At 42.5% G+C, this 15,903-nt stretch overlaps 1 protein-coding gene across 9 annotated transcripts in view; it reads left to right on the forward strand.

Annotated features, from left to right (window-relative positions):
• CLIP1 (CAP-Gly domain containing linker protein 1) overlaps nt 1–15,903 on the forward strand; it is a 128,710-nt gene that overhangs the window by 40,997 nt on the left and 71,810 nt on the right. For 7 of the 9 annotated variants that reach the window (XR_015052432.1, XM_085859716.1, XM_085859723.1 and 4 more), the window contains exon 2: nt 7,466–7,672. Coding sequence is in view for 8 of the 9 variants with exons in the window: in XM_085859716.1 (XP_085715842.1) it covers nt 7,579–7,672 (94 nt within the window). In the remaining variant the exon portion in view is untranslated. The remainder of the gene's footprint in view (nt 1–7,465; nt 7,673–15,903) is intronic. The other 2 variants (XM_085859720.1, XM_085859721.1) reach the window with 1 other exon arrangement.

Raw genomic sequence — 15,903 nt, forward strand, 5'->3', positions numbered from 1 at the left:
GGACCGAGAGAGCTTGAGGCAAGTGAGCACGGAAACCAGGACCAAGGTAGCTTGGGGGTGATAACAGAAAGAGTTTGAGTGCGTGCCATGACCAGGACCAAGACAGCTTGAGGCAAAAGAGGCAAGAGAGCATGACAACCAGGACCAAGGTAGCTCGGGGGTGATGAAAGAGAGGCACCAGCTGTTCGTATTTAGGTGTGAACCAGGCACCGAGCACAACTCTATAGCCCTTGGGGCAGACGGGGCCAATGATCCACACAGCAGACACCACGAGCTGGCCCCATGCCAGCCATTGGAGGGTTCGGTCACAGACCCACCCATTCTGCTGCCCAGTTGGATATTCAGTCATTTGTACTTCTGGCTGTCTTCAAGAACAGAGCTCTGCAGTTAACATGGGGGAAATCCCTTCTTCCTCCCTGCTCCTGGGATGAAACCCAGACATCCAATAATGTCCATGGCACAAACCCAGGGAATAGGGCAATAATTTCAGGGAAGCTGGGTCGGGTCCTTGTTTGTTTACTGTCATCTTCAGGAGGAGGGGAATAAACAGGGATTAGAGAAACAAAATATAGTGCAGGGGTAGGTGGCAATAAATTACATTACAGGGTAGACGTCCATACAGACGAACAGACAAACAAGGACTTTGTGGGGCTTTTAACAATAAAGGGGAAAGTGAGAATTTGGCACCCATTCCCGAATGTGGGTGTTAGTCGCACATGTTGAATGCCATGGCAGTAAAACATGCATGTTCCTATGGGACGATGGCAGTCACGGCACACGTCATCATGCGCTGATGTCTCTATTATCCCACCGGATTGAGAGGTGGCGCGAACTACCCAACCCAACACATTTAATTACATAATTACCCCAATAGGGAAGGTGATGTTCATTACGTTCATTATGGAAATAACTATTTTAGGAGTCTATGTGCTGTGTGTGTTTCAATATCAGCATGCGGTTTATAAAATTGCAACTATATATATATATATATATATATATATATATATATATATATATATATATATATATGTATATATATATATATATATATATGTATATATATATATATATATATGTGTATATATATATATATATATGTATATATATATGTATATATATATATATATATATATATATGTATATATGTATATATATATATATATCAAAACATGTGGAGTGTGACGAGCACTCCCCTGATCTCCATTGCACATCGTCCTACACCAAAACGTCACCTCCAATCCGGAGGCCTCGGACCGGCAACTCTGTCAAACAGATAAAGATTTCATGGTCAACATCAGTTAAACATCAAACCGAGCTGCCTATCTGGATTTTGGGCTCATTTACCCTCATCAGGATGGTATACCGTACAAATGGTAAAGTGTAGGACTTTACGTCCATTGGAGATTAGGCGAGTGCTAGTCACGCTCTCCTGTACATATTTTGATTTACCTGTTTATCGCACTACATGCCTTCTTGTTGAATGGTTTGCATTGGCGGGAACAAACGTCTGGGTGGCAGATGGGCAGTTGTTCTTTGCAGATTATGTGGTTTTACTGTGTGAGACAATCCGTGGCTCATGCTCACCATTACAGCCAGGAGGTACGATATATGTCTGTGTCTCTATGTCTATCTCTCTATCTCTGTCTCATTGTCTATATGTCTCTATGTCTATGTCCCTATATCTCTATATCTCTATATCTCTCTATCTCTCTATCTCTCTATCTCTCTATCTCTCTATCTCTCTATCTCTCTATCTCTATCTCTCTATCTCTCTATCTCTCTATCTCTCTATCTCTCTATCTCTCTATCTCTCTATCTCTATCTCTCTATCTCTCTATCTCTATATCTCTATATCTCTATATCTCTCTATCTCTCTATCTCTCTATCTCTCTATCTCTCTATCTCTCTATCTCTCTATCTCTCTATCTCTCTATCTCTCTATCTCTCTATCTATCTCTCTATCTCTCTATCTCTCTATCTCTCTATCTCTCTATCTCTCTATCTCTATATCTCTCTATCTCTCTATATCTCTATATCTCTATATCTCTATATCTCTATATATCTCTATATATCTCTATATATCTCTATATATCTCTATATATCTCTCTATATCTCTCTATATCTCTCTATATCTCTATATATCTCTATATCTCTATATCTCTATATCTCTATATCTCTATATCTCTATATCTCTATATCTCTATATCTCTATATCTCTATATCTCTATATCTCTATATCTCTATATCTCTATATCTCTATATCTCTATATCTCTATATCTCTATATCTCTATATCTCTATATCTCTATATCTCTATATCTCTATATCTCTATATCTCTATATCTCTATATCTCTCTATCTCCATCTACATCCACACACATACAAACAGTTGTTTGTACTCACTATTATTAATGAAGGCTTTTGTGGCTGGATACACCTTTTTCATGCTTTTTGGATATCTTTGTCTTTTTGTTATTTTGATTGTATGTGTGTGTGTGTGTGTGTGTGTGTGTGTGTGTGTGTGTGTGTGTGTGTGTGTGTGTGTGTGTGTGTGTGTGTGTGCACAAGTAACTGATGGCCTGGTGGAATGTTATTGCCTCTCATCTGTTCTTGTTTCACTTGCTTGCTGTTGTCTGTTTGCTCAACCCACACGTTGTTCATTTCCCTCAAATCGAAGCTTATTACTCACCTTCATTTACTATCCCTATCTTCTCCAAAGTGTGGAACCGCCTCATTTAGTCTGTCCAGTCACAGTCTTGCCTCCATTCCTTGAAAATCGTGATGTGCCACCATCTCATGTTTTCCTCCTGTTTTCGACCCACGATGTCTCCTACTTTCACTAATTCTTCTCTCCTGTCTACTTAAGGCTTCCTTTGTCCTCTGTCTACAGTTGCCTTGTTTGTCTGCTTATCCTGTGTTTTTTTTATGCACATAGGCCTATCCTCTGTTATACTGCCCAGTCTGTCTGAATACAACTTTGGAAATGTCTTTCCAGCGTCGATTAAACTTTGACATTATGTCTCTTCCCAACAATGAACAACCTGTTCTGCAGCAAAATACTATTTCTTACCAGTTTATTACATTTAATTAAATTTCATTTTTGGCATTTTGTGCAGATATCTTGGTTCTTTAAAAAGCAGAATGACCGAGAACTCAATAAGTTCTTGATAGAGATGGGGGCAAAGGGAAAAGAGTGGGATGACAGCAAATTGATGCACCACATCACAAAGAGGAAATTGTAGAAGCGTGAGAGCAGGGTGTCAGTGGGTGTAGGAAAGCTCAATCATAGCCACAAAAAGATGTCAATTGTATGTATGTGTGTATGTATGTATGTACTCTCATCTTCTCATTATGGAAGGTGGATTTTAGCCATTCTGACCCGTGAGAAGGATACCGAGACCATGTTCTGGTCTTGGTACCGTTCATCTGGATGTCGCTTTGATGGGTCTGAGTTGTGTCACCTGTCATGCCAAGAGCTTTTGCTACTCCTGAAGATCCACCAAGCTTACCAAATTCACACTGCGTTCAATTTACCGTTTACCATTTACAAAATCCCAAGGATTGCTCCAATCTGAGGCCGACCTTGGCGGCGCAACTTGTCGGAAGCAAAAGGCGGAAAAGTGTTTCATAATAAAAAAGGTTTATGATAATGAAATACCACGCAACTCCCAGATAGATGTTGCGCACAAGGACAACAAATGGGGGAGGTGAGGCATGAAAAACCGAACTTTTGTACAATAGGAAATAAATATAGCCAAACTTCCTCATGGCACCGTTTACCAGACTCATACATGATGAACAATGGGGACAGGTGAGCGCTTGTAGCTGGCACGATCTGGTTGGGGCTCCACCACAATGGCTTGTTTGTGCGGACCAGCACTGCATGGATGAAGGGCGGCTCAGAGAGCAGTGGAACTGTGGAAATAGCGATTAGAGAGGTGGGTTGAGAAAGAGAGGTCTCTTTCTTGGAGGGTGAAGCAAAGAGGGAGCAAGAAGTTGATGTCACCGCATGTAAAGCACAACTGCCACGTGAAGTGTGACCATGATCCTCATGATCTGTGGGACCGCCTCCATGCATGGTGAGTCCCTGTTATTGGCCACCCGCTGCGTGTGGTTGTGGCCATATTCCGGGCTGTCCCGCTTTGTGGGATGGCCTGAAGCAAAAGCGTTCCTCCTTCTTCCAGGGCTATTTCTGTCCTTCCCCCTTCAGGGCTCCAGAGCTAACAGCAGACTTGGCCTTCCTGCAAAACAGTTTGCAATGATTGTTGCTCCAAAAGTGCAATGCTCTTTCGAGTGTAGCCTTGGTGTTAAGTGTCCCGGCGTCGCAGTACCTCACTCGGCCTCGCCTGATTTACAGAAGGTTATGCACAAACTTAGCACACGCTGTCTTAAAGTTAACTCTCAATGTCTCCGCAATGCAACATTTTACAATACGACCTACTCCGATTATATTTCCCCTGTTTCAAGAGTAATGTAACCTCCGTGGACATACGGACCACATTATTCTTAATGCAATCTAGCTATGGATCCCCCATTCCATGAGGTGTATGTATGTATGTATGTATGTATGTATGTATGTATGTATGTATGTTTGGATGTATGAACCTTGTCAAATCGAAAAGTGTTTCGCCAATTACTCTCAAATTTTGCGTACATGCTCAGGGTGGTCAAGTTACTCAGGGTCAGGTCACATGCACAAAATAACCCACCCCCACCATGAGGGTGGAGACATAACTTACAATTTCCCCCTGTACACGTGGCATCATGCAAGTCGTCCAACCACTGACCCCTACTGGAGCGAGGGGGTATTGAGGGTGGGGAAAGGACAACACACCATCGTGCAAGCGATTCACTGACATCGTATTTCGCTCCTGGAAGGATTATTATTGCTAGTAGTGGAAATGGGAGAGACCATGAGGCGGTAGTAGGCAGCAGACTTTAAATCCTGTCGGGGGAGTTCACAACAACGGACTCAGGAAGACAGTTCCACAGGCAAAATATATAGAGGTGGAAAGAATGGAGGTGACATTGAGTTTATACTTTGGGAAGGGAACAAGCAAAGGGATTCTGGCAGAACACAAGTGGCGTGAATCTTAGATCGCCTGTTCATTTCCTTTGATTTTTACGACTGTTTTGTTGCATTGATTATTTATGAGGATTATGGGAATAGATGTCATGGGATATGATTTTGAGTCAAAGATCAATAAATATTGAGATTATATAAAGGGCACAATGGGTAACATTCTCAAATGTATATATATATATATATATATATATATATATATATATATATATATATATATATATATATATATATATGTATATATGTCACCATCACCACAAAATATGATCCACAAAATACTTTCATTTCAAAAATTGACTTCGAGACCAACATGTAATATTTGAGGTTCTTCTCTCGAGAAAATCATGACCTCCAGGAAGAACGATGAATTGAGTTCAGAAAAGTTTGTTCTTTCGGGGTTGACACATCGGGATGCTCAGCCACTGCTTGGTTGCACAAATCCCTCTGAAAGTAGCAATTTGTCCCGATCCCACCAGAGTACTAGTCCTCAAAACCTGTTTTTAGATCTCAAGGCCTAACTCTTTTTCAATGATTTAAGATGGAATCACAACTTTGGTTCCATCATATTGGCCACTCCACCTTGATATGCTCCTGATAACTCAGCAATGATTGGACAATCTGAACTCCAGACAATAGATCAAAAGAGTCACCCTGGACTAAGCCCAAGCATTTCACACCAATTGGCATCAGAGTTCCCTCCTTGACTGTCGATTCGGAATTTATTCATGCTCATAAACAATGCATATCCCTAGATGGTGTTCTGTGTCTTAACATTTTCCTTGGATACTGGTGTACTTCAAAGCAGTGTCTTTGGACCAGTCCTCTTTCTGGATTTACATTGGTGACCTTTCAGCTTCTTTTTCAACCATTGGCCTCCAAAGCTCGGCACTGACGAAGCATCATCCATCATACAAAGTCCTTCCTTGACACACCTGAACTCCTCTCCACCGACAAGGTCTTCATCCGCAGCTTGATGGAGTACTGCTCTCCCCTTTGGGCTGGCTCCCCTGCCTCACACCTTGCTCAGCTTGACGCAATTAAAATTGAGGCCTTCAAGGTCATTGTAGTATCTCGCACTGAAGCTCACTCTATAGGATTATCACAGATAGGTCAGTGGTCTCTCTGTCTTCCACCATCTCCTTTCTGGTCTTGCACCCTCTGCCCTTTCCATGCTTTGTTCCTCCCCCCTAGATTTCTACAGGGTGCACATAGTCCACCATCAACTCCCTTCTGGTGAAACTATCTAAATCCAGGATCACTGCTCAGCTCAAATCAGTCATTCCTCTTTTTCCCACCTGTGGAACCAACTTCCACATTCTCTTCAATTTAATTCTTCCCTCCAGGTTTCCCAGATCCCAGCTGTTCCCCACCATCTCAGATCATCCTTAATCCAAAACCATGATCTTTTCTACTATCATTAACCCCACCATAAGCCCTGCTTCCAAATTTCCAGTTTTTCCTTCCTGAGAGTTTCCGTCTGTGTCCATCTTGTCCACTGCATATTATCTTTCCTGCCTCCCATTTGTCGACCCACACCCATTGTTTGTCCAAGCCTCCCTCTGTCTTTCCCTTTGGCTCTGCTGTTGGTCTCTCTCTCTCTCTCTCTCTCTCTCTCTCTCTCTCTCTCTCTCTCTCTCTCTCTCTCTCTCTCTCTCTCTTTCTCTCTCTCTCTCTCTCTCTCTCTCTCTCTCTTTCTCTGCTGTTCCTTTGTTCCTTCTGTCCTGTAACATCCTCATCCATTCAGTGTACTAGCTCTTCCACGAGCCTTGACTATCTACAAAACCCCTCCCCCCCAAAAAAAACCCCCTGTATAATAACAGTGTGCAGATGTCTCCACTCTTTGTCTGGAAAGTCTTCACACCAATGACATGCAGGCTGCAGCTGCATCTATCTCTCCTGATTTGGAGGAAATACAAAGCTGGTCAATCATCTCAAATGTGCCAATCAATATTTCCAGGTCCCACGCACTCACTCTGTCTCTACGTAGAGGCTCAGCCTCCAACCCATACCTGGTTACCCATCCCAAATCCAAAGGCACTGCTCTTCTTCACCCTTTGCGATGCACCTGCATTCCTTGTGTACTGTTTGTGAACATTTACCAACTGCTTCAATGCTTCTTAATGTACAAGCCAACTGTGTCCTCTTGTCCCGTGTGGGTGAAATTCCTGCCAACTCCCTCTGCTCCATCGCAGTGTCTACGCCATCCCCCTGTCATTCTGTGCTTCCATGAGCCTCAAACCCTACAAATAAAATAATAATAAGATGCTGCCTGATATTTATTTCTTTTGGACAAAAAAAAAACAAACTGCACGGCTTTGCCGCACTTGAGTTCAGAAATCTTTTACCTACTAGTCTGTACTGTGTTCTCACTGTTATTTTTCAGGAAGTCCCACGATCTCTACCTACAGGCTGCCTCAGTAACAAGGATCAAGTGTTGATTCTTCCTCCGTGCTGAGCTCAACTACTTGGTCCCATCTTCCTTTCATTTGCATCATTATGATGAACATGTTGAGGCCCAGCGGCCTCAAAGCTCCAAGCAAGATCACACGCCCCGGCTTCTCATTTGGGCGCTCAGCTCCCACACCCACCGGTATGTTTGTTTCTTTGCTGCACGGTCAAATTATCTTCGCTGTTCAAATATGCACCTGTGGGTTGAGGTGCTGAGGATTATTTAACCATGATATTTGATCCTAAAATTATTTTTTTAACTTTCACGATGCTCAACTCTAAAATATGCTGGTTTCGCTTCTTTCTTTTTTTTCTTTTTTTCAAATTTTAACTTTAAACTCTTAGTGGGGCAACTTAGCATAACAATTGTGCATTTTGTGAGGAAAGCACCAAATTTGGCACACTAGTAGCCTATCATATTATGAACAGATTTGGATATTGGGCCATCACAAAATTTTTGATGGCAGCGGAAAATGGCTGCCACAGCCATCAGCGGCTGAATTTGAGATGGCCCAATATCCAAATCTGGGCGAGAGAGGGCTGCACATACTGGCACTCACCTACGGGCCCGCCCCTACGGGCCCGTACTAGTCTATCTATAATTCCAGCAATCTCTGTGTGTGTCTGTCTGTCTGTTTGTCTGCGACCGCTGTTTCTCGACAACTGCCAATCTGATCTGATTGAAACTTACCAGGAATATTGCTGGAGCCCCGCAGATGTGCCTTTTCGAGGTTTGATGTCAATTGGATGAGCGGTTCCCAAGTTACAGCCATTTTATTGCTTTTTTCAGTCTTGAAAAGGTGTATACATGGCAGCTGAAGTGTCGTTCCACCTTATCACCTTATCATGCCATTTTTTTCTCAGAATAATTATAACAGCGTATTAATAATAATAATAATAGCACAATAATTGGCAGTAATAATAAGAATAACGTGATACAATGACCAATGTCTGTCAACCAATAACGACCTATATAATGTCTGTCAACCAGACTGCACATGGTGCTATGACATCACGAATGACGTCACAATGCTTCCTCTTTTTTTTTTTCTTTGAATTTTTTTTGCCTTTTTCAGTGTTGAAAAGGTGTATAGGGGGGTGAGAGAGAGGGGCGAGAGAGATGGGCGAGAGAGGAGGGGGAGAGAGGAGACGAGACTAGGGGTGAGCGAGGGGGGACGAGAGAGAGAGGGCGTCACAATTCTTCTTTGTTTGATATGATGTCACAATTGACGCTGGGGACCTGAGAATGTTTCCCAGGTGTTTCCCAAGTTATGGCCATTTATGATACGGTTGGTCCGATCTAATTGAAAAAATTCCCCAATCCAGTCGTCGTTTACGAGAGCGAAGGAACGAAGCTGCACATACTGGCACGCCTCACCCACGAGAGAGGGTACTGGCATGAGAAAGGGGGAGAGAGGAGGGGCGCGAGAGGGGGGGTGAAAAAAATGCCCCAATCCAGTCGTCGTGTATGCCCCTACGGGCCCGTACTAGTTAATATAATGCTATTATAATTAGTGTTGTTACCCCATGCATGCGAAGCAAATAGTGGGTTGAAGCAATTGGTTCATGTCTGTCCGTCCACCTGTCTGTCTGTTTGTCTTATCAGTTTATGATCGAGGAACAGTTTATGTAAATCGAATGTTACAGAGTATTTTGAACACGAATCAGAACATGAATAGGGAGACGGGTTTTTGGTTTTGTCGGTACTTTGTCTCTGAATTTGTCCTGATCGTGCATGTTCAGAGAGAAGTGAGAATTTTTTTGGTCTGCCTGTCTGGCAATGAAATAGAATTGAAAATCATTCCAAACGGGAAACTTGCTGTTTTTAAGGATGTCATAAAGGACACAAACAACAGGAACGGAGAACTAATGTGACGTGCTATTTAGAGTGATGTAACGGACGTTGCGGAAAATGGAGGTAAAACCCAGAATTAATTTATTTATATGACTTTTACAATCTGTATTTTATTTAAATTTAATTATATACTTGAACACTATATAACACAAATCACATTCATCGTATACTTTCAATAACCGTGCGATATATCGATATATAGCATGAGAGGGCGTGGTATGCGTGAGTGTGCACATCGAGTGGAGAAGAGTCCGCCAATATATATGTACCATGCCCATGCAATGTTAATGGGGACTTATTCACCGAATCAATTAGTTTGAGTCATTAACACAATAGTCCCCTCAAACCCTCAAACCCTCAAACATCATCATCATCATCATCATCATCTCCATCAACTCGTCTCTTTCATCACCAACATCGCCATCGCATTATTGGATCAAGTTTATCAAAATAGAAAATCGAGTTATCAACTTCTACTCGCTGCTAAAGTTTGATGACTTCATCCAGTGTGAACGGTGTCCCATTAACTGTTAAACTTCACTGCCGGTGAATACAGTCACAAGTTCAATAAGAAGCAAGAAACGGCGTATCACCATTGGGCCAATTTGGTGTCGTGTCCACAAAATAATATGATCCACTAGGTGGCTCAGGTGTCATGAAAGGCCGGTTACCACGGGAATATTCTGCTCACCAAAAGGGGTTCGATGATAGGAGCCCCGTGGTTGAAAGGAGTGAAACCCCATTGAAGATAGAGCCGCGACGCGGCACCTGGTACCCAGCTCCGAGTGCAGAGAGTAAAGTACTGCTGGAGGAAAAGGACCATGAACAGACGCGTGACCCATGAGTCAAGAGAGGAAATGTGTCACTGAAGATATGGCTATGAATGCGGTTTAACTCCAGTGAACTTTTGTTTCACTCCAATAAAACTGAAGTCCACGAGTCCTTTCCACGATGGCGTAAATAGCGAGCTGCCAGGGTGGAAAAGCGTCGTCACACTTCCATTTAAGCTTTTCCTTCTCTTCGTCCCTTAAGAGGGAGGTTCTAGAGCCCGGTAGTAGTGTGGGGCAAAACCATTGGTTAGAAACCACATTAAAAATAAACCACGCCTACACTGTTGCTATTGGTTGGACAAGTAAATGGACCAAAGTTCACGATGTAAAAGTACTAAGAATTTGGCACCGATGAAAAGTACACGACATCATCATTGTTATTAAAAGCAAGTTTCATGATTTTAATAACTCATGAAAATATACTTTATTTTATGTTGTTGATACTATGCAGGAAAACAAGCCTAGTGCTGGCTTAATGGTTAAGGTGGCTACCTTAAGTTCTTAAAGTCTTGAGTTTGAGCCCCTGTCATGCTGTTAAACAACACCAGGTGGGTTGACTCAGCCTGTAATCCTTCTGAGCTGGGCAAAATGAGTACAAGTCCATTTACTGGAAATGGGGGTACTGCATCAGCAGCACAGCTGCACTCCCAGTAATATGCAACCAGCAGCCCCGAAGTTTGCAGACTTTCAGTTCATGGGGCTTTTGAAGAATATAGCTCTTGCAAATGGCAAGGCCCTCCTGTATGTACTTGAACACTATGTGGGGTATCATGTTTTATGAACTCTCCAGTTACTTTTGTTTTTAGAAGCAGTCTTGAAAAAATGTCACGATTGGCTGTCTTAACACGGATTTGTAGTTGTAATTGTAGTTGCTACGACCTCTATCATGTGACTCTTGATTCCCCTGGAGGGTTTGGTTGAGATTGGATGAGTAATGACCGACTGCATCACCGTCAGACGGACAGACAGAGACACCAAATTGCGTATTTTAGTATCTAATATGATAATTCCCTCACGTCTATGATGTCTATCAATTTCATGGAGAGAATTGGCGATTTTATGATTACTTGTAACACCTTCTCACACCGTGAGCAGCCCTATACGATTCATACTGATGGAGAGAACTTGCGTCGTCCCCCCCCCTCCCCACCCCTCCTCTTCCTCACCCTAACTCTGGGAGATATGAAATTTTTTTATCTTCTAAAACCTCGTAAACTCTGAGTACAACCACCAGTTTTCAACTCATTCTGTCAAAGGTTTAGGAATACATTGCAGTCAAACAAACAACCCACAAACAAACAAACAAACAAACAAACAAAGGGCCTTCTTGAATTTCCACAATTAACTATTGTATGATTAATTGCTTAATCAAACAGAATTTTTTGCAAGTACTTGAATGATCGTTACTTCTAAGTTTGCTTGTTTTGCTTGTGTTGTCTGTTTCATTGTTGTGTAAGTACTCTGCACTACCAAAGGACATGGGACTAAACAAGTGCTCACTGGAAGTACAATATATAACAAACCTTGGTGTCCATGTAAAATCTTGAAGGGCTTACTCATGGCTGAATGGCTTAGACCCCCCATCTGGACCCTTACTGTATGACATCTTGTTGCGAGCCGGTGGCAGCATGGTCAGTGACATCCAGTCGCAATACAAGAGCAATCCTGAAAGAGTTGTGTACTGCAGCCCCGATGAGCCAAATGACCATTACCTGGTCACCAGCATTCTCTAAAGTCGAAACCATTACGCCACTCCTCTCGTCCTACCCATCCAGCCCTCTTTATTTTTGTACAAATGCCCAGCAAATGGCGCATGATATGACAAATCTGTACCCAACTTGCTGACCTTAAAATAATCATTGCTCCTGTGAACTGGTGGTCATATCCTCAGGTGTGGGTATCCCTCAATGTCAATGAGAGACATTCCAGCCATGCTTTTGAAGCAATGGGTGATGCTCTGGCAGTAGTCGCTCTCAGTTAGGATGTCGTCCAGGACATGCTTGGGCTGGTGTTTCATCAATCCCTTTCACCATCAACGTTGGAATCCAAATCGTTTCCCATCATACTCAGTCAATGCCTGTTTTAAGCAACTTCTCGAGAGGAATGAGTGGGATCTGCTGCAGCTTCGATGTCATTATTAACCTCCGCCATCTTCGAAGATGGACGGAGGTTACTGTTTTCACCCCTTTCTGTTTGTTTGTTTGTTTGTGAAAAGTATTACGGAAAAACTCCTCTACGGATTTCGACCAAACTTGGTGGGGGGGATTAGGTATGGTCCAAGGATCATGCTATTAAATTTTGGACTTGGTCCCCCCCCCCAAAAAAAATTGTTGGAGAATTTTTTTTTTTTGCATTTCTACATGTTTTAAGTGATTTCCAACCCCCTCCCCCCAAAAAAATTGTCACCCCCCCAAAAAAAATTTAGAGAAAAATTTTTTTTTTGCATTTCTACATGTTTTAAGTGATTTCCAACCCCCCCCCCCAAAAAAAAATTGTTAGAGAAAAAAAATATTTTTTTGCATTTCTGCATGTTTTAAGTGATTTCCAACCCCCTCCCCCCAAAAAAATTGTCACCCCCCCAAAAAAAATTTAGAGAAAAATTTTTTTTTTGCATTTCTACATGTTTTAAGTGATTTCCAACCCCCCCCAAAAAAATTGTTAGAGAAAAAAATATTTTTTTGCATTTCTGCATGTTTTAAGTGATTTCCAACCCCCCCACAAAAAATTGTTCGAGAAAACTTTTTTTTTGCATTTCTACATGTTTAAAGTGATTTCCAACCCCCCCCAAAGAAATTGTTATTGAATTTTTTTTTTTGCATTTCTACATGTTTTAAGTGATTTCCCCCCCCTCCCCCCCAAAAAAAAAATTTGTTAGAGAAAAAAAATTTTTGCAACTTTTTTTTCAACAAAATTTCGATTTCTTTTTTTTTGCATTTTTACATGTTTTAAGTGATTTCCACCCCCCCCCAAAAAAAAAAATGTTGGAGAAAAGAACTATAACTCTCAGCACTGTTGACATCATATTTAATGAATAAGATATAAGGTTCACTTGAGTGACCCAGCAGTATTGGCGGCGGAGGTTTTGCATTCTCCCGAGTGCTCCCCCTCTAGTTCAATCGGTGAATGGTTAGGTCGACACAAAGGACAATGCATTTGAGATGAGGATGTGGAAATCTGACGCCACAAGCGCATGAAGCAAATTTTATGAAATAAAGTTGAAGTGTATCTATCACAGTCAAAATGAATATATCAAATCACTTGCACAACATCAAACTCCTGAGCTCATTACCAGCTGATTTTATGGCCGGTTGGAGTTGACATTCTCTGCCATTCCATTAAAATGCATTCCATGGTTGTTGTTGTTTTTTTGTCCCCCCCTCCCCCCCCCCGACTTTGTGATCCTTGCTGTCGAGCTCATTTTCAAAACGAGGACTTAACTGGCGTACCAGTACATTCCACAAACCCTGTCATCACCATTGAACAATGTGAACCTCGACTTAGGGGGGTCTACAGAATCTGTTTCGATATTTTCAGGATCTCGGATACCCATTCGTTACACCACTTCATGTGATATCCTGCATTGACCACCGTGACGAAAGACTTGTGTGCAGCTGCTCTTCTGTTGTCATCTGTGGATGAACTGATGAACTTTGTTGGTGCTCGACCGAGATCCCACTGACTTCTTGAACCATTTCCTCACATTATGGAGGTGTGATGTGACAAATATGTCATGCCTGTTCTGTTCCTTCTAAAAATCCATCACAGGGGTCCTTTCTCTCTTGAGGTGATTTGCAATGATCTTTCAGATCAATTTTCAGGATTGGTGCTCAATATTGTCTTCCAGTGTTTACGAACCAAAACTTTCATCCTGCAAAGTGATGAGATGCTGCAACATTGGCAAAAGGGCAGTAGGAAGGTTGTTCCAAACAGAAGCTCCTTTTGGAAGAAAAGTCCTACTGTGGGTAACAGTGCTCTATGGTGCAACTTCAAGGTTGCACTGTTGTGTAGCTGAGTGTCTGTCTTGCGAGAAAACATTCCTTGACTAATTGGGGACACCTTCTCTATCCCATTTTTGCAGGCAGGCAAGACCTGTGACGAACTGTCTAAGGTGGAGGGGGTAGTTGCTAATGCCTTCTGGAGTGATTCTGTGCTGGATACTGATGATGCAAAATTGATTTGTTCCATATATTCTCTTCTTTTATTTTTCTTCTTTTTTTATACATGGTCGAGGCTCATGGAAGAGCGAGGATATAGAACAGATCAGGACCCAACATGACAAAGAGAACAGCAGGAGAAAGGGGAAACACCAATAGGGTGGAGGGGGGAGGTAGATGGAGACGGATAAACACGGGATACAGGTTACGATGAGGGTTAGGGGAGAACGCAAGGGGTGGACAAGATGGATACATAAGCAACATTTTTGGAGCGGTAGGGGTGGTTTAATAGGTGTACAAAAGATCATGGCTTTGGATGGGGGATGATCTGAGATGGTGGTGAAGCCCAGGAGGGAAGAATGAGATTGGCGAGAGTGTGGAAGGTGGATTCCACAGGTGGGAAAAGAGAGGAATAAATGAGTGAGGTGAGCAGTGGTCCTGGATTTTGGCAGTTTCACCAGAAGGGGGTTGTTGTTGGACTGTGTGTGTCCTGCAGATACTTGGGGTGGGAGGGAGGACAGAGCATGTAGAGGGCAGAAGATGCAAGACCAGAAATGAGGCGGACGAAGACAGAGAGCCCACCAACTTGTCGGCAATGGCGAAGTGATAGACCAATAGACTCGGCTTCATCACGAGAGATTCCAATGATCTTGAAGGGATCGGGCGGTTTCCGCGGGTGGACGTCCATTCACGAGCAACAGATTCCATGGTAGAATGAACTTGTGCTTCACAAACTGTTGCCCACGTTGTCTGGTCTAATTGGGGGCGAGTGATTTAGATATTGAGGGATAGTGATCTGTATTTTTGGAATATTCAGTACACTATGGAACTACAACATATGCTCATCTAAAGTAACCTTAAGATAGTTATTTGGGAAAACTTACTTATGAAGCTTAACATCACATCCCCACTGTTGAATTCCTCTATTATCTCTGATGACTTCTCGTCGTTTGTTTGACATTCCCCACTTTTGATTTTGGAAAATGACCATTGTCTCTCAGCCGCCAATTTATCATTCCGTGTCATAAATCGGTTAGCTCCTTCGTCTGTTGATCAATCAGTGATGTAAATTCCTGGCACTGAGGCAGCATTGGCATGCCGGCGTTAGTCTGTCTGTAGTTCCTATCTGAGCACACCATTCACAATGTTGTGATTCCAGGTTCAAGTCCTGTATACTGTCCCAGGCAAACCGTACCAGAGCAACCCTTCCTTAAAATGTCAGGAGAACAATTATTGTCCGGAAATTGTCACCACCCTGAGCTGGACTCCTTTCATGCTGTCTTGTTCATATTTATTTATTTATTTATTTATTAATACTTTCATTTGGGAAAGATAATGCGCGTGAGAAGGACGCGGGATCTCCCGTCAACAAGTGCACAATGTTCGGTCTCGATCTGTAGCGCAGAGCCTGTTGGCCTTCAGGAGGAACTCTTAAAATGTGAAAAAGCACTTTCACTGCACTCCCGGCTTGCTGTTGACTCAGCACGTTTGAACCCTTTTAGCCTTGGAATTTATGTGACTCAGACATTCAGGC

This window comes from Eptatretus burgeri, chromosome 16, assembly GCF_056783735.1.
Source record: "Eptatretus burgeri isolate ZD-2024b chromosome 16, Ebu_testis_v1, whole genome shotgun sequence".
NCBI classification, from domain to species: domain Eukaryota; kingdom Metazoa; phylum Chordata; class Myxini; order Myxiniformes; family Myxinidae; genus Eptatretus; species Eptatretus burgeri.